The sequence below is a fragment of the Betta splendens genome, chromosome 13 (assembly GCF_900634795.4).
Source record: "Betta splendens chromosome 13, fBetSpl5.4, whole genome shotgun sequence".
Taxonomy (NCBI): domain Eukaryota; kingdom Metazoa; phylum Chordata; class Actinopteri; order Anabantiformes; family Osphronemidae; genus Betta; species Betta splendens.
The window spans coordinates 3,148,732-3,175,676 of NC_040893.2; the positions used below are offsets into that span (position 1 = coordinate 3,148,732).

General features: G+C 40.2%; 1 protein-coding gene across 2 annotated transcripts in view; it reads right to left on the reverse strand.

The window, feature by feature from the left end:
* The window catches only part of tnfaip1 (tumor necrosis factor, alpha-induced protein 1 (endothelial)), a 51,749-nt gene extending 36,124 nt beyond the window's left edge, over window positions 1-15,625 (reverse strand). Inside the window, exons 1-3 of one of the 2 annotated variants that reach the window (XM_055513862.1) lie at window positions 15,324-15,625; window positions 13,525-13,995; window positions 13,080-13,249 (exon numbers count right to left, since the gene is read on the reverse strand). In XM_055513862.1, the coding sequence (XP_055369837.1) occupies window positions 13,080-13,249; window positions 13,525-13,765 (411 nt within the window). In that variant the 5' untranslated portion in view covers window positions 13,766-13,995; window positions 15,324-15,625. The remainder of the gene's footprint in view (window positions 1-13,079; window positions 13,250-13,524; window positions 13,996-15,323) is intronic. The other variant, XM_029171417.3, reaches the window with a different exon arrangement.
* Window positions 15,626-26,945: the final 11,320 nt, after the last annotated feature.

Sequence of the window (26,945 nt, forward strand, 5' to 3'; positions counted from 1 at the left end):
TTTGAAAGTAATTTGAGGAAGTGTGTGTCCTAACTTGGTAAGCTGGAAAAAGCGCTCATTAAGTTGTCCTAAATAACAAAAAAGCAGTCAAAAGCAGAAATTAAAAAGGTTTAGAGCTTAGTTAGTTGCACTAAAAGTTTAGTATTCTTATTTTGAAATGACTTACAGGAAGCTTGTGTGAGTAATTGTTAAATTGTTTCATTAACTAGTAATAATAAACCAGTAATTACTGGTATAGACTTATTGCTGAATTTGAATTGACCATTCAAAAACAGAATTTATTCTATTAAAGCAAAAAAATAGGTTTAATGCTTTTATTTTAAAATGATTTAGAGATGTGTGTGTTTATAGCTAAACTTTAAAATAGTCTCATTACTTGTCACAATTAACCATTCAAAAACAGAGTTTATGCTATTAAAGCTAAAAATTTGGATTGGTACTTTTATTTTGAAAGGATATTGAGGACACCTGAACAGGCAATTACTAAACATTAAGATTGTCTTATCATCTAGTAACAATACACCAGCTGAACGCAGAAATATTGCCCTTTTTAGCTAAAGATCTGGAATGGGGCTTTTATTTTGAAAGAATTTGGAGAAACTGTGTGTGCAGTATTTTAGTCTAAATAAATAGTCATGATACACCCGTTGAAAGCAGAAATATTGCTATCTTTAGCTAAAAATCAGGATTTGGGCTTTTATTTTGAAAGGATGTAGAGGGGCTGGGTGTGCTTAATAGCTAAACTGTAAAACAGTCACACTAACCAGTCATGATTACCCATTCAAAAGCACAAATAGTGCGATTAAAGCTAAAAATCTGGATTGGTGCTTTTATTTTGAAAGGATTTAGAGGTCGTGTGTGAGTAATTACTAATCTATAAAATAGTCATTAGACAGTCATAATATGTCATTCAATAGCAATAATTGCCCTATTAACGGAAAAAATTTAGGTTAAGCCCTTTCAGAATAAAATCACCCTAATAAGTGTGAGTGGTTATTTGCTGAACTCTAAAGTGTCTCATTAACGATTGGTAAGTATTCAGAACCAGAAATGTTCTAATCAATCTTGCCATTAAAGGTAATAAATTGTAATTGGTGCTTTTATTTTGAAAGGATTTAGAGGAAATGTGTGGGCGTAATAGCATAACTGTCAATTAGTCTTTAAATAATCATTATTAACCATTCAAAGGCAAAATCAGTGCAGTTAAAGCTAATAAATTGCATTGGTGCTTATATTTTAAAATGACATAGAGGTAGCATGTGTGGGTAATTACTAAACTGTTAATCTATCTTTAAATAATCATAATTACCCATATAAAAGCAGAAATGTTGGTATTAAAGCTAATTATTTGGCTTGGTGCTTTTATTTTGAAAGGATTTAGAGGAAGTGTGTGCTTAAATACTACACAATCCAATAGTGGAGTTGAATGATCAGTAATAAGTATGGAACTGCTGTCTACACTGAGCATCAGGAGTTTGACCTGTCAGTGAAATCTGCAGCTGCGCTGTCGCCATGGAGACGAAAGGCGGGAAAATCAGGCTCACTCTGCTCTGTAAAAGCAGAGTTTCACCCTGTATAAACAGGATTGTTCCAGCTAAACCATAATAGTTATCACAAAAATTATTTCATTTTACGAGTCCCAAGTCTTCAATGAGCAAATGGTGTGAATTTTATGTTTGAGGACAAATGTTTGTAGCCGCAGTCGCAATTTCAAAATACTTCTCCTCTTGTTTTTCTCCCCAGACGTCTGCCAAAAATTATCATTAAAGTCTATGGGAGAAATCCAGGATCTCTCTGCGCTTTGAGGTTGATAGCGACTAAAGTATAGGTCTGAGAGTATATCCAGACACATCATTAGAAAGAAGACAAGTATGACTACGATTTACTTAAATAATTACGTTGATAGAGTGAAAATTGTGTCCGTAGTGACGAGTTAAAGACAGAAGTTCTATCTTAAAAAAACGTCCCCTCGCACTCTGGCTGTGACATCACGCACTCTAAATAACGCAATACACACTAATGGAAAAGATGAAAATTGACCAAAAACCACCCAATATTTAAACTGCTATAAATCAGAAACTATTAAAGATATTTAAACAATTTCTGGAAGATTAATAGTTGAATAGTTGAAGATTATTTTGTAGTTTAAATGGTGTCTGTAGCTTAAAGTATGCGGAAGTAGTTAAAGCTGAAAGTAGACAAAGCTGAAGAGAATTTGAAAAGTTGTTCCCATTCATTTGAATGGGAAAAAAAAGTTAAAAAAAGCTTAATAACTTGAAAAATATGAAACATATGAATGAGAAAAGTAATAGCACACTTCTCCTTAAAAAGCTGAACATTTTGATATCGGAATCGTTTCTGTAGCTGAAAGTATGCGGGACTAGTTAGATGCAGAAAAACGGGGGGAAGAAAAATAATAATAATAATAAAGCTTAGAAAAACAATACAGTGAATGCTTTGCAGCATTCACTGTGACTAGAAAAAGTAATTTCTCGAGAAATTACGTGGGAGAGCTGATCTGCTGCCGCAACGATGACAAACGCTGATTAAGCTGCTGACGTCAAAAAGTTGACTACGGCAAAACGATGAAAACGATGAAAACGAGAAAACGTTGACAAAGATTAAAACGATGACAAAAGATGGCGATTAAAAAGATGATGATTAAAAAGATGACCAAGGTCATACTATGACAATATTAAAGAGATGACAATGATTCAAAAGTTGACCACGGTTAAAAGATGTCAAAGATTAAAAGGTTGACCAATGTGCATTGTTGACAATCATAAATAAGCTGACTATCTTTTTGATTTGAAGAAAGTATTTGTAAATAATTACCTAACTGTGTAATATTTTAATAACTAGTAGAAATTTACCAGTCAGAAACAAAAATCTTGCCATTTAGGTAATAAATTACATTGGTGCTTTTATTTTGAAAGGATTTAGAGGTTGTGTGTGGGCGATTACTAAACTATAAAATAGTCATTAGATAGTCAGAATTTATCATTCAATAGCAAGAATAGCCCTATTAAAGCAAAGATTTAGATTTAGCCCTTTCAGAATAAAAGCACCCTAATAAGTTTGAGTGGCTATTTACTGAACTCTAAAGTAGTCCCATTAACGATTGGTAAGTATTCAGAACCACAATTTTTTTTAATCAATCTTGCCATTAAAGGTAATAAATTGTAATTGGTGCTTTTATTTTGAAAGGATTTAGAGGAAATGTGTGGGGGTAATAGCGTAACTGTCAATTAGTCTTTAATTACCCATTCAAAGGCAAAAACAGTGCAGTTAAAGCTAATAATTGGCATTGGTGCTTTTATTTTGAAAGGATGTAGAGGAAGCACGTGTGGGTAATTACTAAACTGTTAATCTATATTTAAACAGTCATAATTACCCATCTAAAAGCAGAAATATTGCTATTAAAGCTAATTATTTGGCTTGGTGCTTTTATTTTGAAAGGATTTAGAGGAAGTGTGTGCTTAATTACTACACAATCCAATAGTGTAGATGAGTAACCAGTAATAAGCATGGAACTGCTGTCTACACTGAGCATCAGGAGTTTGACCTGTCAGTGAAATCTGCAGCTGCGCCGTCGCCATGGAGACGAAAGGCGGGAAAATCAGGCTCACTCTGCTCTGTAAAAGCAGAGTTTCACCCTGTATAAACAGGCTTGTTTCAGCTAAACCATGATAGTTATCACAAAAATTATTTCATTTTACGAGTCCCAAGGCTTCAATGAGCAAATGGTGTGAATTTTATGTTTAAGGACAAAAGCTTGTAGCCACAGTGGCAATTTCAAAATATGTCTCCTCTGTTTTTCTCCCCAGACGTCTGCCAAAAATTATCATTAGAGTCAATGGGAGAATTTCAGGATCTCTCTGCACTTTGAGGTCCATAGCGACTAAAGTATAGGTCTGAGGGTATATCCAGACACATCATTAGAAAGAAGACAAGTATGACTACGATTTAGTGAAGTAATTACGTTGATAGAGTAAAAATTGTGGCTGTAGTGACGAGTTAGAGACAGAAGTTCTGTCTTAAAAAAGCGCACCTTCTCACTGTAGCTGTGACATCACGCACTCTAACAGACCCAATACACACTAATGGAAAAGCTGAAAATTTAACAAAAACCACACCATATTTAAACGCTCACAAGTCGAAAACTATAAAAGATACGAGGACGCTGATTTACACGGAGAACGTTGAAAGATGATAGACGCTTTTGACGTTGAAATGACGTTTCTACGCCAAAGCATGACGATGATAGACGCTGATGAAAAGTGGGAAGTTGACAGAAAGTTGAACGATGATTCCCATAGACGACCATTATAAAAAAACGACGGAAAACGTTGAATAACGTTAAAAGTTGAAAAGCTGAAAACGTGAAAAGTAATAGCCTGCATCGTCTAACGATGACGCACGTTTAGAACGTTGAAAGATGATTCTACGATAAAGCGTTGAGAAGTAGATAGCGGCCGAAAAACGGGGCGAAATAATAAGAATAATAACTAGAAAAAGCATTTCCATAAGAAAATGCACAGTGAATGCTTCCAAGCTGAAAATATTCCTGAAGAGTTGCTGAAAGTAACTGAAACATTTAAAACAGATGAAATAGCTCAATCATGTAAATCATAGTTGAATGTATCTAAGGAGAAATAGGAATTGATTAAACAGTGCTAAATATTTGCAGAAGAAGCTGAAGTAGTTCAATTTCATATGGAGGAAACACGAAAAAGATTAGCTGAAATTAACAAACTGCTGAAAATCAATTAATTAACTTGTTGAAATATAGCTAAACGTTTTGAAAATATTTAATACGGCTTAAATTTGCTTCAGAACAAGTATTTTGATTTGAATTGATAAAAGTTGAAGCTTTGAAGGAAGTGTGTGCAGATAATTGCTGAACAGTAAAATAGTTTCATTAACTAGTTATAATTAACTAGTCAAATTCACAAAAGCGATATTTAGGCTAAATAATTAGATTGGTGCTTTTATTTTGAAAGTAATTTGAGGAAGTGTGTGTCCTAACTTGGTAAGCTGGAAAAAGCGCTCATTAAGTTGTCCTAAATAACAAAAAAGCAGTCAAAAGCAGAAATTAAAAAGGTTTAGAGCTTAGTTAGTTGCACTAAAAGTTTAGTATTCTTATTTTGAAATGACTTACAGGAAGCTTGTGTGAGTAATTGTTAAATTGTTTCATTAACTAGTAATAATAAACCAGTAATTACTGGTATAGACTTATTGCTGAATTTGAATTGACCATTCAAAAACAGAATTTATTCTATTAAAGCAAAAAAATAGGTTTAATGCTTTTATTTTAAAATGATTTAGAGATGTGTGTGTTTATAGCTAAACTTTAAAATAGTCTCATTACTTGTCACAATTAACCATTCAAAAACAGAGTTTATGCTATTAAAGCTAAAAATTTGGATTGGTACTTTTATTTTGAAAGGATATTGAGGACACCTGAACAGGCAATTACTAAACATTAAGATTGTCTTATCATCTAGTAACAATACACCAGCTGAACGCAGAAATATTGCCCTTTTTAGCTAAAGATCTGGAATGGGGCTTTTATTTTGAAAGAATTTGGAGAAACTGTGTGTGCAGTATTTTAGTCTAAATAAATAGTCATGATACACCCGTTGAAAGCAGAAATATTGCTATCTTTAGCTAAAAATCAGGATTTGGGCTTTTATTTTGAAAGGATGTAGAGGGGCTGGGTGTGCTTAATAGCTAAACTGTAAAACAGTCACACTAACCAGTCATGATTACCCATTCAAAAGCACAAATAGTGCGATTAAAGCTAAAAATCTGGATTGGTGCTTTTATTTTGAAAGGATTTAGAGGTCGTGTGTGAGTAATTACTAATCTATAAAATAGTCATTAGACAGTCATAATATGTCATTCAATAGCAATAATTGCCCTATTAACGGAAAAAATTTAGGTTAAGCCCTTTCAGAATAAAATCACCCTAATAAGTGTGAGTGGTTATTTGCTGAACTCTAAAGTGTCTCATTAACGATTGGTAAGTATTCAGAACCAGAAATGTTCTAATCAATCTTGCCATTAAAGGTAATAAATTGTAATTGGTGCTTTTATTTTGAAAGGATTTAGAGGAAATGTGTGGGCGTAATAGCATAACTGTCAATTAGTCTTTAAATAATCATTATTAACCATTCAAAGGCAAAATCAGTGCAGTTAAAGCTAATAAATTGCATTGGTGCTTATATTTTAAAATGACATAGAGGTAGCATGTGTGGGTAATTACTAAACTGTTAATCTATCTTTAAATAATCATAATTACCCATATAAAAGCAGAAATGTTGGTATTAAAGCTAATTATTTGGCTTGGTGCTTTTATTTTGAAAGGATTTAGAGGAAGTGTGTGCTTAAATACTACACAATCCAATAGTGGAGTTGAATGATCAGTAATAAGTATGGAACTGCTGTCTACACTGAGCATCAGGAGTTTGACCTGTCAGTGAAATCTGCAGCTGCGCTGTCGCCATGGAGACGAAAGGCGGGAAAATCAGGCTCACTCTGCTCTGTAAAAGCAGAGTTTCACCCTGTATAAACAGGATTGTTCCAGCTAAACCATAATAGTTATCACAAAAATTATTTCATTTTACGAGTCCCAAGTCTTCAATGAGCAAATGGTGTGAATTTTATGTTTGAGGACAAATGTTTGTAGCCGCAGTCGCAATTTCAAAATACTTCTCCTCTTGTTTTTCTCCCCAGACGTCTGCCAAAAATTATCATTAAAGTCTATGGGAGAAATCCAGGATCTCTCTGCGCTTTGAGGTTGATAGCGACTAAAGTATAGGTCTGAGAGTATATCCAGACACATCATTAGAAAGAAGACAAGTATGACTACGATTTACTTAAATAATTACGTTGATAGAGTGAAAATTGTGTCCGTAGTGACGAGTTAAAGACAGAAGTTCTATCTTAAAAAAACGTCCCCTCGCACTCTGGCTGTGACATCACGCACTCTAAATAACGCAATACACACTAATGGAAAAGATGAAAATTGACCAAAAACCACCCAATATTTAAACTGCTATAAATCAGAAACTATTAAAGATATTTAAACAATTTCTGGAAGATTAATAGTTGAATAGTTGAAGATTATTTTGTAGTTTAAATGGTGTCTGTAGCTTAAAGTATGCGGAAGTAGTTAAAGCTGAAAGTAGACAAAGCTGAAGAGAATTTGAAAAGTTGTTCCCATTCATTTGAATGGGAAAAAAAAGTTAAAAAAAGCTTAATAACTTGAAAAATATGAAACATATGAATGAGAAAAGTAATAGCACACTTCTCCTTAAAAAGCTGAACATTTTGATATCGGAATCGTTTCTGTAGCTGAAAGTATGCGGGACTAGTTAGATGCAGAAAAACGGGGGGAAGAAAAATAATAATAATAATAAAGCTTAGAAAAACAATACAGTGAATGCTTTGCAGCATTCACTGTGATAATAAAGAGCGAAGATCTCAATAGTGTGAGAGCTGTTCAGCTCTCCCACTAATAAAGAGCGAAGATCTCAATAGTGTGAGAGCTGTTCAGCTCTCCCACTAATAAAGAGCGAAGATCTCAATAGTGTGAGAGCTGTTCAGCTCTCCCACTAATAAAGAGCGAAGATATCAATAGTGTGAGAGCTGTTCAGCTCTCCCACTAATAATAATAAAGCTTAGAAAAACAATACAGTGAATGCTTTGCAGCATTCACTGTGATAATAAAGATTACAACAACATAACAGTGAATGCTTCCAGCATTCACTGTGACTAGATAAAGCATTTCCATAGGAAAATGCAAAGTGAATGCTTCCATGCTGAATGTATTGCTAAAGAATTGCTAAAAATAGCTGAAACATTTAAAACATATCTGAAAGTATCTTAAGCACAAAGTATAGATGAATGTACCTGAACAGAACTGGGTGTTGTTCAAACAGAGCTGAATAGTTTCAAAAGAAACTGAAGCAGTTGAATTTCAAATTAAGGAAAGTTTAGAGAACGCCATAAAGAAGGATGTAAGTAAAGGATTGGTGAATTTGATGAAATATAGCTGAATGTTTCAAAATAGGTACATAGAGTCCAAGAGCTGAAAGAATAGTTGAATGTTGTGGAAGCATTTAAAACAGCTGACAGTAGTAGCTGCAGAGGAAGTAGCTGATTTTTAAATTTGGAAAGGTTGGAGCATTGGTGGAAGCAAGTGCAGGTAATTGCTAAACAGTAATATAATCTCATTAAGCAATTCTGGTCCAATTCTGTTTAGCCTATACATGTCTCCTCTAGGTGAGATTATTAGGAAGCATTCTATTAATTTTCATTTTTATGCAGATGATACTCAGCTATATATATATATCTTTGGAAACAAATGAAACAGATCAACTAGTCAAAGTTCAAAGTTGTTTAAAAGACATCAAATCCTGCATGTCCCAAAACGTCCTTCAACTAAATTCAGATAAAACTGAAATTCTCATTGTTGGGCCTAAAAATCTGAGAGAGACACTACTGAGTCAGATAGCCACCCTGGATGACATAACATTAGCTTCAGATTCTATTGTAAGGAACCTTAGTGTCATCTTTGACCAGGATCTCTCTTTTAAATTGTATATGAAACAAATGTCCTACTTTCATCTTAGAAATATAGCTAAAATTACAAGCATCCTCTCTCAGAGCGATACAGAGAAACTGATTCATGCATTTGTTACCTCTAGGCTGGATTTCTATAACTGCTTACTCACACACATTAGCTTCTCTGCACTGGCTGCCTGTAAAATGTGGGACAAAATTTAAAATTCCCCTACTCACCTAATAAGTACTCAATGATAAAGCTCCTTCTTATCTTAAAGACCTCATAGTTCCTTATGCTCCCAGCAGAACACTTCGTTGTCAGAGTGCTGGGCTACTTGTGGTTCCTAGAGTCTTTAAAAGTAGAACTGGAGACAGAGCTTTTAGCTACCAAGCTCCTCTCCTGTGGAACCACTTCCCTCTTCATGTTCGAGAAGCTGACACACTCTCCACCTTAAAGATCAGGCTTAAAACCTTCCTTTTTGATAAAGCTTATAGTTACAGATGGTTCAGGTCACTGGCAATGACTGTTAGTCACAGGAACCATCTCTTAGTTAGGCTGCAATAGACATGGACTGCTGGGGGACTTCATTTATACACTGAGCTTCTCTGTTTCCTTCTACCTCTTCTATCCAGTAACCTCCCATCATTGTTCTATGTTCAACTAACCTTGTCTCTTTCTTTCCAGTAGTGCTTCTCCCCCGCTCACTCTCTCTCTCGCTCTCCTCCATTCTGTCCTCACCTACAGGTATCATTGGACACAGAGCTTTGTCTCTGTGATGGGCGGCTGGGGATCTAACCATCCTGCATGTATCCAGTCCCTGGTCCTTGTTGTTGTTGCTGTGCTTTTCTCTCTCTCTCTCTCTATCCCCTCACCCCAACCGGTCGAGGCAGTTGGCCGCCCACATCCAGCTTGGTTCTGCTAGTTTTTCCTCTCCACTGTTGCTGTCAAATTAAAGGCTTGCCGTATGTGGGATCTGTTGGGTTTAGTTGTGTAAGGTCTTAAACCTTACTTTGTAAAGTGCCTTGAGATAACTTTGTTGTGATTTGGCGCTATATAAATAAATAATATAAAATTGAATTGAATTAACTCATCATAATTAACAAGTCAAAAGCAGAAAATGTGCTATTAAATGAAAAGATTTGGATTGGTGCTTTTATTTTGAAAGGATATGGAGGACGTGTTTGCCTTATTAGTAGTGTAAAACAGTGTGAATGACTAGTCACAGATACTCCCAAGTCAAGGACTTGTACCATTGAGCCCCAATAATTCTAAAAGAATTTGGGGGATGTGTGTGCTTAACTGCTAAAGTTAAAACAGTGTAAGTAACTATCCAGTGAAAAGCAGAAAACATGCTAATAAGCAGTTGGATGTATAGCTGATCAAATCTGCAAAGAAAAAGTTGCAGAGCTGAATGTGCACAAATAAAAGCAGTAATACATTAAGCATATATAAGTTAATTTATTTGGGGAAAACAAATATTTATATTATAATGTGATTGCATTCATGACTCAGAAGGAAATTGAACCCAGATCCCCCGCTCTAGAGTCAAGAACTTACACCGCTGAGCTACAGGTTATAATGAGCAAAAGACGACGTAGCTGAAAAGCTTCCTCCAGATGGTAAGAAATGTTTAGTAGTTTTAACATTTATTTTATTAAACAAAGACTTGAATGTTGCAACATTCTCCAAGGTGAAACCTAAGACAAATGTGAATATTTTAAATACAGAACCATACATCAGTCATTGCAATGGTCACTTCTTCTCACGCCAGCTTCTGTTATGGTGCCAGAAATACTCACTATTAATACTACAATACAAGTATGGCTAAATGTATCTATATAAGAAACATCTTCAATGCTTCAATGAGGAGTAAGAATGTGGCCACAGTCACAATTTAAAAATGCCAGTCCTTCTGCTCTTTTCCTCAAAAGCGTCACAGGCAAATACATTAGAGTGTATGGGAGAAAGTTTGGAACTCTCTGCGCTTTTAAGAAGATACAGACTAAAGTGTAGGTCTGAGGGCTTAATCATTAGAAAGAAGATAAGTATGACTATGAGTGAGTTAAAAATATTATGTTCAGAGAGTGAAAACTGGCTGTAGTGACGAGTTAAAGACAACATTCTGTCTCAAAAAAACGTCTTCTCACACTAGCTGTGACATAGACACATGAAAGATAGTAAGTTCTGTCTAAAGCGAACGAGCCCTCGCACTGCAGCTGTGACATCACGCACTCTAGCTCACGTAATACACACTAATGGAAAAGCTGAAAATTCCTCAGAAACCACCCTATGCTTAAACTGCTATAACTGTATAACTATAACTTATAACTATAAAAAAGCTGAACAACAGATTAACTAAAGTTAAATAGTTGAAGATTATTTTGTAGTTCAAATGGTGTCTGTAGCTTAAAGTATGCGGAAGTAGTTAAAGCTGAAAGAAGATAAAGCTGAAGAGGATTTAAAAAAAGTTGTTTTCATTCATTTCAATAGGGTATTTATTATACTGTAAAATATTCTAATTAACTATTAGTAATTAATCAGTTAAAACATTACTGAAACTACCTGAGTTGAATGTATAGCTGATCAGATCCGCAAAAAAAAGTTGCAGAGTTGAATGTGCACAGATAAAACAAAAGCAGTCTGATTTCAATAAAAAATATAAAAGGTTATGCTTTGTAAATACTTCTTCTGAATTTTGTTGAACAACTTGTTCTAGTCAGGTTTCAAACCAGGATCTCCTGTATCAGAGTCATGCTCTTTTGCCCATCAGCCACAGTAGCCACTCAAATCACTGCTCAGAAAAGCAGTATACATACTACTGGAAAAATTGAAACTTTCTAAAATTTCTTCATATATAAAATAGAAGACTAATATAGTAATACATTAAGCATATAAATCAATTTATCTGGGAAATACAAATATTTATATTATAATGTAATTGCATAACCGTGACTCAGACGTGAATTGAGCTACAGGATATAATAAGTGGAAGAAGACGTAGCTGAAGAGCTTCCTCTAGATGGAACAAAATGCTTAGTAATTTTAAGATACTTATTTTATTAAATGAAGACTTGAATGTTGCAACAGTTTCAAAGGTGTAAACCTAAAACAAATGTGAATATTTTAATATAGAACCATGCATTAATCAATGCAATGGTCATTCCTTCTCAAAGCAGCTTCTGTTAGGTTGTACTTTCACTTTGTGAGCTAAAGTGCATGATGTTGACATGTTTTTTTAAGACAGAATTTTTCTCTTTAACTCGTCACTACAGCCAGTTTTTACTCTCTGAACATAATTCTTTCACTCGTTCATAGCCATACTTATATTCTTTCTAATGATGTGTCTGGGTAAGCCCTCAGACCCCTGTCTGTATCTGCCTTAAAGCACAGAGAGTTCCAGAAATCCCACCAAAGAGTCTAATGCATTTATCTGTAAGACTTCTGTGGAAAAATGTAGGAGGATTGGAATTTTTAAATCGTGACTGTGGCCACAATTTTACTCCTCAAAGATAAAACTCATACCAGTTGCTCATTGAAGCCTTAGGATTTGCAAATTGATAGCACAATGCCTTGTGGGTAAAACACCATAACAGAAACTAGTGTAAATAGGAGTGACCCTTGCAATGATTGCTAAATTACCTTTGCATTAGAATCTTCACTCTCATTCACTCTCATTCACATCAGAATTGGACCTAAAAATGTGTTGTAAATATCAGCCGTATAAGTATAACAATATTATAACTAAGTAATAAAGAATTTTAAATCAGTATCTTTTTTAATCAGACCTATAGATTCAATGATTGACACAAGATTTTGTTATAAAATATTAACATTTGCCTTAGGTTTACACATTTGAAACTGTTCCAACATTCAAGTCTTCCCTTAATAAAATAAATATTTAGGAAGATCTAAGCTTTGCCAATTGACTAACTGTGCAGTTTACTCCTATCCTAATGTATAAGTGAGAATATCTGTGTCTCGTACACTGCACAACCCCAGATATCCTTATGCATGTCGACCAACAAGAAGAGATTGTCTCTCTTTGGGTGCTCCCTTAGTGAGTGCAAATCCCATTTATTTTTCACACATCCAATGTATCACTGCGCCCTGTGGGTCAGTCACACGCACGCATTACAAACACACATGAACAGTTATAACATTACTTCAATCCTAACTTTAACTATAACACTACAAACACAAAAAACTTTAAAGCGCTTTACACTACTTCTCATTCATCCATTCACTCTCACACACTGATGCCAGCAGCTGCCATGCACCGGCGCTCGCTCCAAACACCGACGACCTCCCTACCAAATGCGCTACTGCCGCCCCAGCATAGATAACAAGTGGCCAATAAACGCAGCTGAAACTGAGGCTTTTAAACACAAGAGGAACAAGCTAGGGCTAACGTCAACCAAAATAAATGATGTCTCTATTTCAAAAAACTATCAGACAAACTTAGTCAAAGTTCTTTATGACAACGTCTAAAAATTTAACTGCTACTGACCTGCAGGGTGTTTTCACAAAGATCCAACAGGCCCTGGATGCTGTAATACTTTGCCTCAGCAAAAAGCTCCTGGACAGCCTGACGACCTTTGGGTAAAGAGACTGTACCATCCCTCAAGTAGCACAGGATGCTGCCAAAATGTTTCCCACTGCGATCGATCAGTATCCAACCTGAACACAAACACACCATGTTAACAAGTGGTCCTTCTAAGCCACTGTCCACAGTTCTGTAAGACTGACTGTGAGAAACATTAGAACAACCTCTTGCTAGGCTAGGTCAGTGTATAAGTGGGGAAAGAAGTTATTCTGCTCAAACTTACCAGCAGCTGTGTTTTGTAGCAATATGTTAACATGTGTAATAAAACCTTAGCATTACAATACTGACGTCAGTGTTAATGTCAACACATATAGAACATAGCGAATATAGAACCTCAAAGAAGGCTTACCATCTTTATCAGTGAAGACTTCCTTCTTTCCACTGAACATGGCTTTAAGCATGGAGTTCTGTTTGGTCAGTACTTGTACCGTAGTGTAAAACAGGCTCCCGCCAACATTAAGCCGGACATACTTGTTGCCCAGTCCACTTGCTCCTTGATGACTGCAGGCCTTGGCTTTGGGAAAGGCCAGATGAGGGGCTGGGGACGAGGAGGAGCTGTGATGCTGAGGCAGGCAACTGTCTCCAGACATGTCCTTTTGGAGGTAGATGACCACCCTGAATACGGAGGTCCGCGGTTCCCCCGCCGTGGTGGTAGCTACTTATAAAGCCACCACACACTCTCACTGACCTCGATCATTCCTGAAGGAACAAACCAAGCTGAATTGCAGCTGAACTTTCCATGGCACTCCACACAACATTTTACACTGAGTGACAGCGTTTAAACCAGGGGTGTCAAACTGCAGTCCTCGAGGGCCAGTATCTGAAATGGGAAAAATTGTGCCTTTGTGCTTTTTCTTATCCAAAACAGTCATCATGTGCTGGTTAGATGCAACACTGAAGATTCTTACACAAACAACTAATCCCTTGTGTCCTGTCATACATCAAATTTAAACATCTGATGTTCCATTTAACTGACTAATAGTTTATGATCTGTGTTTGTCTTTTACACCCTGGTCTCTGGCTCCATCCTATCTGACTCCCCACCAGACCCAAGGCTGTAAAAGTGAATGCATCTTGTCTTTGAAGCTTGGTGTTCCTTCCTTTGGATAACAAGACACGAAGATGCAGAAGTGAGAATGTAAACATTCTCAATGTAAACATTCTCACTCACGGCGAGATAAAGTGGCACAAACAATTCTATTGATGCAGATAGACATTCCACCAGAGCCAGAGAAACGGGTTAAAGGCAGAAACAACTTGAGGATTGTGGGCTCTTTGCATCACACCTTCGTGGTGTGTGCACTGATCTCCCCAGATGGTTTTTGGTTTGTTGATGTGCATGATCAACATCCATGTTTTTGATTTGCTTTCCCCATTATTTTTATTTTCCTTTATTTTTATAATAAATCACACAAAAGACAACAACTCTCTCATCTTCCTCTTTCTGGGAAATTTCCATCACATGTCCCTGATGGTTTTCCAACTCTACCTGCTGATTACCTTGAACAGGTGTGTCAGTTGGCTCATCTAGCTGCTGATTGACTGAACACACCTGATCAAGGTAATCAGCAGTCTGTGGGGAAGGGAGAGTTGAAAAACCAGCAAGGGACTGGTTTGAGTCTGACACCCTTGGTTTAAACTGTAAAGCAGGACCTCGATTGGTGGAAGGCACTGTGTGAGTCACCACTCAACTGTAAACACACCACACCAATGTAAAGTGAAAATACAAACGCCTTAAAGGACTGAAGCACCACGTAGATTTCAAACACTACCAAATTTTGACGGTGACTGGCTGACTTGAGAATGCATGTGTCAAATCTTTATTTTCAACAACCGGTGCTGGTCAACAAAGAACACTCACAGTGGTCTGTGTAGTGGTTGTGTACCTCGCTGGCGTTTAATAAACACTGTTGGGCTGTGATGTCTGTCTCTCATTGAAGTTCGCGAACTTCACTTAAATTCTCTAAATTCCAACAGTTAACCAGGTTAACATCAGCGTGAGTTGTACCAGGTTAGCTAACGTAACGTTTAAAGCACAGAAAGCGCCACAGCTGGCTAGGTTAGTGTTAGCTGTATTGCAATGAGAACGTTTTAGTTCGGAAACCTTAAACTTCAGCTGCTGTCACTACACACCGTGCGACCAATTACCTTTTTCGACACAAACGTCCACAAGATTCGGGTTATTAAAAGGACTAAAACCGGACTTCTCTTTCTTTCTTCTCGGCTCGGTTGGGCGCATACTTCTTCCTCTTCTTTTTTTTTGTTTTGTAATGGCAGCTTGCGTCCTACAACGCATTACCGCCACCTACTGTATCTACACATCATCTCTCTTTTCTTACCTCACAAACAAAACAAAAACAAGAAACAAAAAAACGCCCACTTATAGTGATCTAACATTCCATACCGCGGTGAAGTTAGTTTGACGTTGGACGTTCAACAGACATTCGAGTACCCTCAGACAAGCGGTCCGTGTTTGACACGGACATAGAACGAGACCGCTCGGCACATGAAGACATTGACTTAGGAACCGTCGATAAATTAATTTCAAGAAAATTAATCAAGAAATTAATAATTCAATAGCATCCAAACCATATGACCTACTGGTCCAAAACCTGCTCCTAAATGTGTGTCTACATCTTCTTCCCAAGGCACGACCATTTTTATGAGAAAATTGTCAAGTTGCATTTTTTTCTATAACATTTTAGTATAAATATTACTGTAATATTTCAATACGACCAAAGCCAAGTGACCTACTGGTCCAAGACCTGCTCCAAAACTTGTGTCTACATCTCACCATCTCTGGACTCTCTGCTTATGTTGAGCTGTCCCTCTGATGAGCTTGTTCCTGATTCTGTCCAATCTTGTCACTTCTAACCTCTGCAGTTTCATCTCCGCTACCTCTATCTCTGCCTCTTGTCTCTTTCTCACTGCTATCGTCTTCAACCCATGGAGCAGAGGTGGTCTCGCCACTGTCTTGAAAGCCTTTCTTTTCAGTCTTGCTGACACTCTTCTGTCACACAACACTTCCGCCACTTTCCTCCTCCTGCTCTAGCCCGCCTGCACTCTCTTCTTCTCAACACTCCCCATCACACTGAACTGTTGACCCCAAGTACGTAAACTCCTGCACCTTCTTTACCTCATGGCATCAGTGGTGCTCTTTTGAAACCATACTCCACACCAAAACGCTTCTCCTCTATTCTTCAGGCATTCTCTCACTCTAAAACAAACTGGTTGGAAACTCCACCACTGTCTCTTCTGGACTGTTTCACACCTCTACAGGTACGTCATCAGGACTAACAGCCTTTTCACTCTTCATCCTTCTCAGAGCTTTCCTTACCTCCATCTGTTTCTGTTATTTCCCGCTCCACAACATTCATTCATTTCATTCAACAGTCATTCTCCTCATTCATCAGCTCCTTAGAATCCCCCTTACATCTTCTCTACACTCTCCTGTGTTGTTAGCACCTTTCCATCACTGGCTTTAATCACCCTTATCTGTTGCACATCCTTCGCTATTTCTCTGTCTGGCTAGTCTGTACAAGTTCTTTTCTCCTTCCTTTGTGTGTAACATTTCATACAGCTAATTGTAAGCTTTCTGTTTGGCCTTTGCCACCTCCCTCTTCACTCTGATTTGAGCTTCATTGTAGTCCTGTCTACTTTCCACAGTCCTTTCTACATCCCATTTCCTTTTAGGCAACCTCTTCCTCTGGATGCATTCCTGTACTTCCTCATTTCACCCCCAAGTGTCTTTCTCTTCTTTCCTCCATCCAGATGACACACACAGCACTTTCCTATCTGTTTCCCAGATAACCTTTGCTGTAGTTTCCTAGTCATCTGGAAGCTCTTCCTGACCACCCAGAGCCTGCCTCAACTTCTGCCTTAATTCACAGTTTTCTTCATTCATTAGCTTCCACCACTTGGTCTTCTTTTCTGTCATTTTCACACCACCGTGCGGTGCTGTCTGGCTACACTCTCTCCTACAACCAATCTCTCCTTCTCTTCCAACTCACAGCTACTTGTGGAGCATACCCACTGACTACATTCACCATCACCCCTTCGATTTCTAGCTTTAGGCTCTGAGACTCTTTTCAACTCTAGAACACTGTTCACAAACTCCCCCTTCAGGATCGCTTCTACCCCGCTTCTCTTCATATCTACACCATGGTAGAACACACCACTTTGTCCGTCATTGTGCCAACGTTAAGAGTCCCTATTCTCAGATCTAGGCCCCTGCCTTTCCTCTTCTCTCTCTGTCCACAAACCTTTCTGCCTGCTCTCCTTCTTCGACCAACAGTAGTCCAATTTCCACCGGCACCTGTAGGTTAACAGCATCGGTTGTCGTAGTTAACCCAGACCTCGACCAATCCGGTATGAAATTCTTATGGACAATTTACATGGTTGTTATTGGCAAGTTTTATGTCGAATGCCCTACCTAATGCAAACCCTCTATTGATCCAGGTTTGGGACTGGATCAATGGCTTGCAACCCCTGTGGCTAGATTATATAGTCATGTTGCATATTTTTTAATAATATTTTAGTGTGAATGAAACAACAATGGTTGTTGATGGTTGTGCCATCTTTGAAACAGTAGGTCATATGGTGTGGATGGTATTGAAATATTACAGTAATATTTATACTAAAATATTATAGAAAAATATGCAACATGACTATTTCTTCATAAACATGGTTGTGGCTTGTGAAGGAGATGTAGACACACATTTTGGAGCAGGTTTTGGACCAGTAGGTCATATGGTTTGGACGCTATTGAATTATTAATTTTTTGAAAATCCAAATAATTTATTGACTGTCCCTAAATCAACATCTTCATGTGCCGACCGGTCTCGTTCTGTGTCCGCATAGCAAACGCGGATCTCTTGTTCACACACGGACCGCTTGACTGGAGCTACTCTCGGTCGACTGTGTGTTAAATGTCCAACGTCAAACTAACGCCACCGCGGTTCATTACATTATTCGTTTATCCAGCCCTGTCTCTTTCAAAAACCTAAAAACAGCTCTATACCCCATATCACTTGCTTTCAAATTTAATATTATATTCAATTTCAACTTTGTTTTATTTACTCTTAAGCACTCTATCATCCTTTTCTTTCCACCCCACAATCACACTCTGTCTCATGCTTTTTAAAAATCTTCTTTTCTTTTTCAAACCGCGAAATGAGGACAACTCAGAGTTTTCGGTTTCGGAAAGGGAGGTCACTTAAACCTGTAAAGCGGATTTGATTACCCCGCTTCTTGAAACAGGTTCAACTTACCCCGCTTTACAGGGTGTTACGTGTGTAACAAACTCAGTTTCAACAAAACCTCCTTCTTGAAACGAGTCCCTGGTTGGGAGCAGGTTTTCTTCGGGAAACCCAATTTCCTTCGGTCTCTGCCCCTTTTTAAAGTGAACGGTGTTTAAATAGTCGGACCTTGTTCAATCTTTCAGTATATTCAAAGATTGCACCCATCTTCTTCACATAGAGACCAAAATGGCATGTCCGTTTCTAGACGATCCTGTAGATGAGGAGTCTGTAATAATTATTGAAGAAGTTCCGTTCTTTCAACTGACTCAGATCTTTAAGTCTCGTTCCGTAACGTAAATGAATCATTTCGAGTCAGTCGTTTATTTACAGCAGGTGGCGCTGTAGGCATTGTAATAATGGTCGCGGTTCTTAAAAAAGACTATATACCTAAGACAACATGGTTTGCTTTAGCGGATACATTATAATCAAAAAATGCCACAAGCAATTCAAACCATGTGAAATCCTAGCGAATCCACACCACATTAACGTGACTTATACGTATAAATATACAGAACCACAAAATCAACATGTTGATATAATGTTCGCAAGTATTTATTTACAAACACACTTACATTACAACATACATTATATACATAATAACACTACACACATCTACAAGAATCAAAGACCACAGATTATTTTTGATTCCATGAATAAATAATATATGTCAGCTGTCAGGTGACAAATAAATAGGTGTCAGAAATCAGACATCGTTCATTTCCTTGTTTTTCAGTCCATACAGCACTGTAGCTGAGCTACAGCTGTGACGTAACTAAAGAACAAACGAACGATCCATAAGAATCCTAGAAACGAATCAGGAACGAACTGGAGCGCTTGCTGCTCTACAGAGCCTGGCTGTCACGTGGCAAAAGAACTAATCCTTGAGGAAGGACGCTCAGATGAGTCAGTCCTGAACAAGTCATTTCTGTTTTCGGTCCTGCTGACTGAGCTTAAGCAGCTGCTGCCATGTGGCGAGAGAAGGTACTGTACGGAACTAAACTAGTCGTTCACTGAGAGGACTCGTTCCTCCCGAGTCATATGAAAGATTAGTTCATACTGAACGAATTTTTCACGAACATCACATCACTAGTATTAATTCGCACGGCATTGAATTCACACCGCAACAGGATTTTGACGCCACAAGTTAATTTTCTGTCATATCCTCATGCATATTTATTTGAGCGATACTGTTTTTCTCAAGACTCTAGATCCCTGGATATCACTGGATAACCAATCTGGCTATTGGGACATGGAATGTCACGTCACTGGGGGGAAAAGAGCCTGAGCTTGTGCAGGAGGTCGAGCGATACCGGCTAGAAATAGTCGGGCTCACCTCCACACACAGCCTGGGCTCTGGAACCCAACTCCTTAAGAGGGGCTGGACCCTCTTCTACTCTGGAGTTGCCTGCGGTGAGAGGCGGCGGGCTGGTGTGGGCTTGCTCATAGCTCCCCAGCTTAGTCGCCATGTGTTGGAGTTTTCCCCGGTGGACAAGAGGGTCGCTTCCCTGCGCCTTCGGGTGGGGGATAGGTCACTCACTGTCATTTGTGCTTACGGGCCAAAGGGTAGTGTGGAGTACCCGGCCTTCTTGGGGTCACTGGAGGGAGTGTTGGAAAGTGCTCCAACTGGGGACCCCATCGTTCTTCTGGGAGATTTCAATGCCCATGTGGGTAATAACAGTGATACCTGGAGAGGCGTAATTGGGAGGAACGGCCTCCCTGATCTGAACCCGAGTGGTGTTATGTTATTGGACTTCTGTGCTAGGCACAGTTTGGCCATAACAAACACCATGTTCGAACATAAGGGTGTCCATCGGTGCACATGGCACCAGGACACCCTAGGCCGGAGGTTGATGATAGACTTTGTAGTAGTTTCACCTGACCTTCAGCCATATGTTTTGGACACTCGGGTGAAGAGAGGGGCTGAGCTGTCAACTGATCACCACCTGGTGGTGAGAAGGATCCGCTGGCAGGGAAGGAGGCTGGAACAACTTGGCAGGCCCAAACGTATTGTGAGGGTCTGTTGGGAACACCTGGCTGATCCCTCTGTCAGACAGACCTTTAACCCACACCTCCAGGAGAGCTTCGACCAGATTCCGAGGGAAGTTGGAGACATAGAGTCCGAGTGGATCATGTTCTCCGTCTCCATTGTCAACGCGGCCGTTCGGAGCTGTGGATGCAGGGTCTCCGGTGCCAGTTGTGGTGGTAATCCCCGAACCCGGTGGTGGACGCCAGAGGTAAGGGACGCCATCAAGCTGAAGAAGTAGTCCTACCAGGTATGGTTGACCTGTAGGACTCCTGAGGCAGCTGATGGGTACCGGCAGGCCAAGCGTGCTGCAGCCCGTGCCGTTGCGGAGGCAAAAACCCGGGCCTGGGAGGAGTTCGGGGAGGCCATGGAGGAGGACTATCGCTCGGCCTCAAAGAGATTCTGGCAAACTGTTCGGCGCCTCAGGAGGGGGAAGTTCTTTACCAACTCTGTTTTCAGTGGAGGTGGGGAGCTGTTGACCTCAACTGGGGATGTTACTGGACGGTGGAAGGAGTACTTTGAGGATCTCTTCAACCCCTTCGACACGCCTTCTGCTGAGAGAGCAGAGGCAGGGGACTCGCCCATCACCCAGGCTGAGGTCACTGAGGTAGTTACAGTAGTAAGCTCCTCGGTGGCAGAGCAGCGGGGGTGGATGAGATCCGTCCTGAGTACCTCAAGTCTCTGGATGTTGTGGGGCTGTCTTGGGTGACACGCCTCTGCAACATCGCGTGGACGAGGGAGACAGTTCCTCTGGACTGGACAACCGGGGTCGTTGTCCCTCTTCACAAAAAGGGGGACAGGAGAGTGTGTTCCAACTATGGGGGATCACACTTCTCAGCCTCCCTGGGAAAGTCTATGCCAGGGTACTGGAGAGGAGAATTCGGCCGATAGTCGAACTTCGGATACAGGAGGAACAATGTGGTTTTCGGCCTGGTCGTGGAACGCTGGACTAGCTTTATACTCTCAGCAGGGTGCTTGAGGGTTTGTGGGAGTTTGCCCAACCAGTCTACGTGTGCTTTGTGGATCTGGAGAAGGCATTCGACCGCGTCCCTCATGACATCCTGTGGGGGGTGCTCCAGGAGTATGGAGTCCAGGGCCCTTTGCTAAGGGCTGTTCGGTCTCTGTACAACCGGAGCAGGAGCTTGGTTCGCATTGCCAGCAATAAGTCAGACCTGTTCCCGGTGCATGTTGGACTTCGGCAGGGCTGCCCTTTGTCACCGGTTCTGTTCATTATTTTTATGGACAGAATTTCTAGGTGCAGCCAGGGGCCGGAGGGGGTCTGGTTTGGGGACCACAGGATAGCATCTCTGCTTTTTGCAGATGATGTTGTCCTGTTTGCTTCATCAGGCCAGGACCTCCAGCGTGCGCTGGTGCAGTTTGCAGCTGAGTGTGAAGCGGCTGGGATGAGAATCAGTTCCACCAAATCTGAAGCCATGGTTCTCGACCGGAAAAAGGTGGTTTGCTTTCTCCAGGTTGGAGGAGAGTTCCCTCCCCAAGTCGAGGAGTTTAAGTATCTTGGGGTCTTGTTCACGAGTGAGGGAAGGAAGGAGCGTGAGTTTGACAGACAGATCGGTGCGGCGGCTGCAGTAATGCCGTCGGTGTATCGGTCCGTCGTGGTGAAGAGGGAGCTGAGCCAAAAGGCAAAGCTCTCAATTTACTGGTCAATCTACGTTCCTACCATCACCCATGATCATGAGCTTTGGGTCATGACCGAAAGGGCAAGCTCACGGATACAAGCGGCTGAAATGAGTTGTGGAAGTGTCCAGGGAGAGGGAAGTCTGGAACTCTCTGCTCAGAATGCTGCCCCCGCGACCCGGCCCCGGAAAAGCGGATGAAAATGGATGGATGGATAATATAATCTTATCCACCCATACATCAGACACATCACCCATCGTTGCCGTAGTCTTACACCCGATGAGATTCTTTGTGTTGTGTTATTCTTTATAACATTGGAGATACTGGGCACATTAGTAAAGCCACTGTATGTAGAAAAGTTTGACCTCAAGCGCTTTCCTTGCCACAAACTCCTCAGAGCCATTAAAGAGGAGTTTCAGAGGATTGCAGGTGTGTGGTATTTAATTCATTTCAGTAAGGCTAATCTGAAAAATTATCAGTTAATAACATGTTGCTGTGACCTCTGGAAATAAACTAATAAATGTGCAGCTACAGTGACTACTCTTTGTAATGGTAAAAGACTACATCATCATACTGTAACTGACGTATCATTTTTTTACACCACCAAGATCATATGTGATGCTGCACATATTATCACAAATGTGGAGTCCAAGTGGCCCAGCTCTGGTCGTGACTCATGAATATATCGTGAGTCAAACCCAAGTAACGGGCTGAACTGTGGTAAGTACATGTATGTCTTATACACTTATTTCAATGCATGCTCTACACACTCACAGGAGCAGTTCTATGTAGCACTAAAATAATGTGAACTTTCTTATAGGAGACATGAGTAACTTAGTGAAATGTAAGTTTACCACAGTAGTACTAATTATTTTATTTCTTTAAATCAACTACTATCTCTATCACTAGGATATTTGAATCGTTTTAACTGCATATGCTGCATAGACTTTTACAATGTTGTAGTACTGACTTTATTTCACATTGATCTTATGGGTTACATTGTCTTGCAGTCACAGATGGACGGATTATATTATTGGACCTTCCAGTGATGTAAGTGATTTGTTGCATTTACATCTTGTGTTGTTTCATTGCCAGATAAAATATACTTATATACTACATATTTCCACTATAGGATGAAGATGAAGAGACTACCTTTGCTGTGACAGAATTGGATAGTGCTGCTAGATCGATAAAGGTCTGATACATACCATATACAGTAACACACACCCCTTTTAACATTAGGGAGTAACCAAGTGTCATTGTCCTTTCACAGAACATTCCTGGGGATTTCCATGCAGATGACAGTCCATCTACCTCATCACTAAATCTAAACAGTGTAAGAATCTGTCTGCAGTTATATTTGCATCTCATAATGTTTAATAAATGAAGAATGAGTGCTTTGGTGCAGGAACCTTACTAATAAAAGTTATTCTGACAAATCATGTGTCTTAAGAGTCTTCCATCTCTGTGGTCTACTTGGTTCACTGCTGGATCCTCTTGGTCATCTTCAGCAGGACAAGAAGGGTGGCTCGAACCCTTTTATCATGGCAATGTTGTGAAGGACAACACAAGCCACTATAATGTCATATGCCCTCTCTGGACTGACCCTGAGGCCACGTAGACACTGAAATGCCAGGACGTCTGACGTCATCTCCACCTTGGCCTGTGTTCTGCCGTAGGCCTGGTTGAACAGTGTCTGTGATCCAAGGTTCAGGGTAGGGTGTCATTAAATAGGGCAGACAAGGGAACCCTCTGTCCCCCAGCAAGTAGCCATTGTAGTGTCCTGTAATGATTGAAATGAATAAAACAATACAGTAAAAACAAGAACTTGTGTAAATTACAACATACCCTGTTAAAACGAGTGGCACAGAGATGACTCCCTGAAGATTCTGGAATCGTGCACTGACCATAGTCATTCGGCTTCAACATTTGAGATGGGTTGCATCACATATTACATAGTTAGTGGAAACGGTAATGATTTTTATGTTTTTTAAACTGGAAGATTCTGGACAGGAAATAAGTTACCTGTGCATTGATACTGTGAAATTACTTCCTATTAATTTTTGTCTTACCTACAGAAAATTTAAAACCCCATTTCAATACCCATTTCTCCATCTCCTTTACAACCTCTTGCAGCTTCCTGTTAATGTAGTCCTTACTTCTCCCTCTCTTCCACATCACCCTATCATCTGCAAATAATGCCACCCGCACGTATTTGACTGCGGTCAAGTGAGCCGTCGTTCGTTCATTCGTCGTTCAGCCAGCCGCGCTTCAAAAACCTCTTGTGCCTGTATTATGCGCTTTACAACAGAGCACAAAACACGCCCCTCGCGACTTCCTCTTTTCATAACGAGATGTCTAATTTGTTCAAAATATGGAAAACTATGAAACAAAATATTGCATACATAGAAGAACTGTTGTCTAGTAAAGATTTGTGTACTTTTATGGTACTATTAAGCATTTATTAGTATTTCAAACTACCATGTCATACTGTAATACAGTCAACTTTGATTATTAATAACTTGACTTTGGTACATAGTTCCAGGCCCAGACAACTTTCTCCTTGTTCTACTACAAGTGTACTATCACCACACGAAGATGTGTGTACTATTACTGTATAGTTTAGGATTTATTGGTATTCAAATCTACCATGTCATACTGTAATAGCGTATGGGCCTTATAGTTAACTTTGATGATCAATAACTTGACTTCAATGCATAGTTCCAGGCCTAGACGACGTTCCCCTTGTTTTATTAGAAGTGTACTATCACCCCACAAAGATCTGTGTACTTTTACTGTATAATTAAGCATTTATTAGTATTTAAAACTACCATGTCATACTGTAAAACAGTTAACTTTGATGATCAATAACTTGACTTCAATGCATAGTTCCAGGCCCAGACCACTTTCTCCTTGTTCTACTAGAAATGCATTATTACCACACAAAGATTTGTGTAGTTGTATTGTATAGTTTAGGATTTATTAGTATTCAAAACTACCATGTCATACTGGGGGGCATCCAAGAGGCATCTGAACCAGATGCCCGAGCCAGCTCAGCTCCACTCGATGTAGAGGAGCAGAGATTTCGCTCAAGCTGGAGTGAACAAACCACATTTTTCTGGTCAACACCATGGCCTCAGACTTGGAAGAGCTGATTCTTTCAGCACTCAGCTGCAAAACGCCCCAGCGCATGCTGGAGGGCCTGGCCCGATGGAGCCAACAGGACATCATCATCTGAAAAACGCAGAGACGCAAACCTGTGGTCCCCAAACCAGACCCCTCCAGTCCCTGGCTGCGCATAGAAGTTCTGTCCATAAAAATAATGAACAGAACCGGTGACAAAGGGCAGCCCTGCCGAAGTCCAACATGCACCGGGAACAGGTCTGACTTGCTGCCGGCAATGCGAACCAAGCTCCTGCACTGGTTGTAAAGAGACCAGCACTCCCCCACAGAATTCTACAAGGGACGCCGTCGAATGCCTTTTCCAAGTCCGCAAAACACATGTAGTCTGGTTGAGCAAAATCCCACAAACCCTCGAAAACTCTGGTGAGGGTACAGAGCTGGTCCAACGTTCCAAGACCGGGTCGAAAACCACATTGTTCCCCCTGTATCCGAGGTTGGACTATAGGGCGAATTCTCCTCTCAAGTACCCTGGCATAGACTTTCCCAGGGAGGCTGAGGAGTCTAATCACACTCTCCTGTCCTCAAGAGGAACAACCTCCCCGGATGTCCAGTCCAGAGGAACTGTACCCATTGTCCGCGCGATGTTGCAGAGGTGTGTCACCCAGGACAGCCCCACAACATCGACTTGAGGTACTCAGGGTGGATCTCATCCAACCCTGCTGCCCTGCCACCAATGAGCTTGCGAACTACCTCGATGACCTCAGCCTGGGTGATGGGCCAAGTCCACCTCTGAGAGCCCTGCCTCTGCTTCCTCAGCAGAAAGTGTGTCAAAGGGATTAAGGAGATCCTCAAAATACTTCTTCTACCATCTGATAACATCCTCAGTCGAGGTCAACATCTCCCCACATCCACTGAAAACAGAGATGGTGGAGAACTACTTCCTTCTCCTGAGATGTCGAACAGTTTGCTAGAATCTCTTTGAGGCTGAATGATAGTCCTCCTCCATGGCCTCCCTAACATCCTCCCAGGCCCAGGTTTTTGCCTCTTGGTACCCATCAGCTGCCTCAGGAGTCCCACAGGTCAACCAGACCTGATAGGACCCCTTCTTCAGCTTGATAGTGTCCCTTAACTCCAGCGTCCACCACCGGTTTTGGGGATTGTCACCACGACAGGCACCGGAATCCTTGTGTCTACAGCTCCGAATGGCCATGTTGACAATGGAGGTGGAGAACATGGTCCACTCAGACTCTATGTCTCCAGCCTCCCTCGGAATCTTGTAAAAGCTCCCTCGGAGCTGTGAGTTAAAGATCCTTCTGTAAGGGTTCAGCCAGACGTTCCCAACAGACCCAGCCTTCTTCCCTGCCAGCGGATCTTACTCACCACCAAGTGGTGATCAGTTTACAGCTCAGACCTGAGTGTCCAAAACATATGGCTTAAGGTCAGGTGACACGACTATAGTCGTAGCACTTCAAAGCGACCACCTTTTTTACCGCAGTACGTGCGCGTCGCCAGCGCGCCACGGGTGCGTCCCCGACTAAGGATTTTTAATCCTGCAGCCAGCTGAAAAACATCAGGGTGCTTGTCGCGTTTAGAGTAGTTCATTTTTAAATATTATAGATTATTATATATATATATATAATTGTCTTTGCTCGCTAGTGCGCTATTGTTTGTTGTCAATTGCCGAAGCTG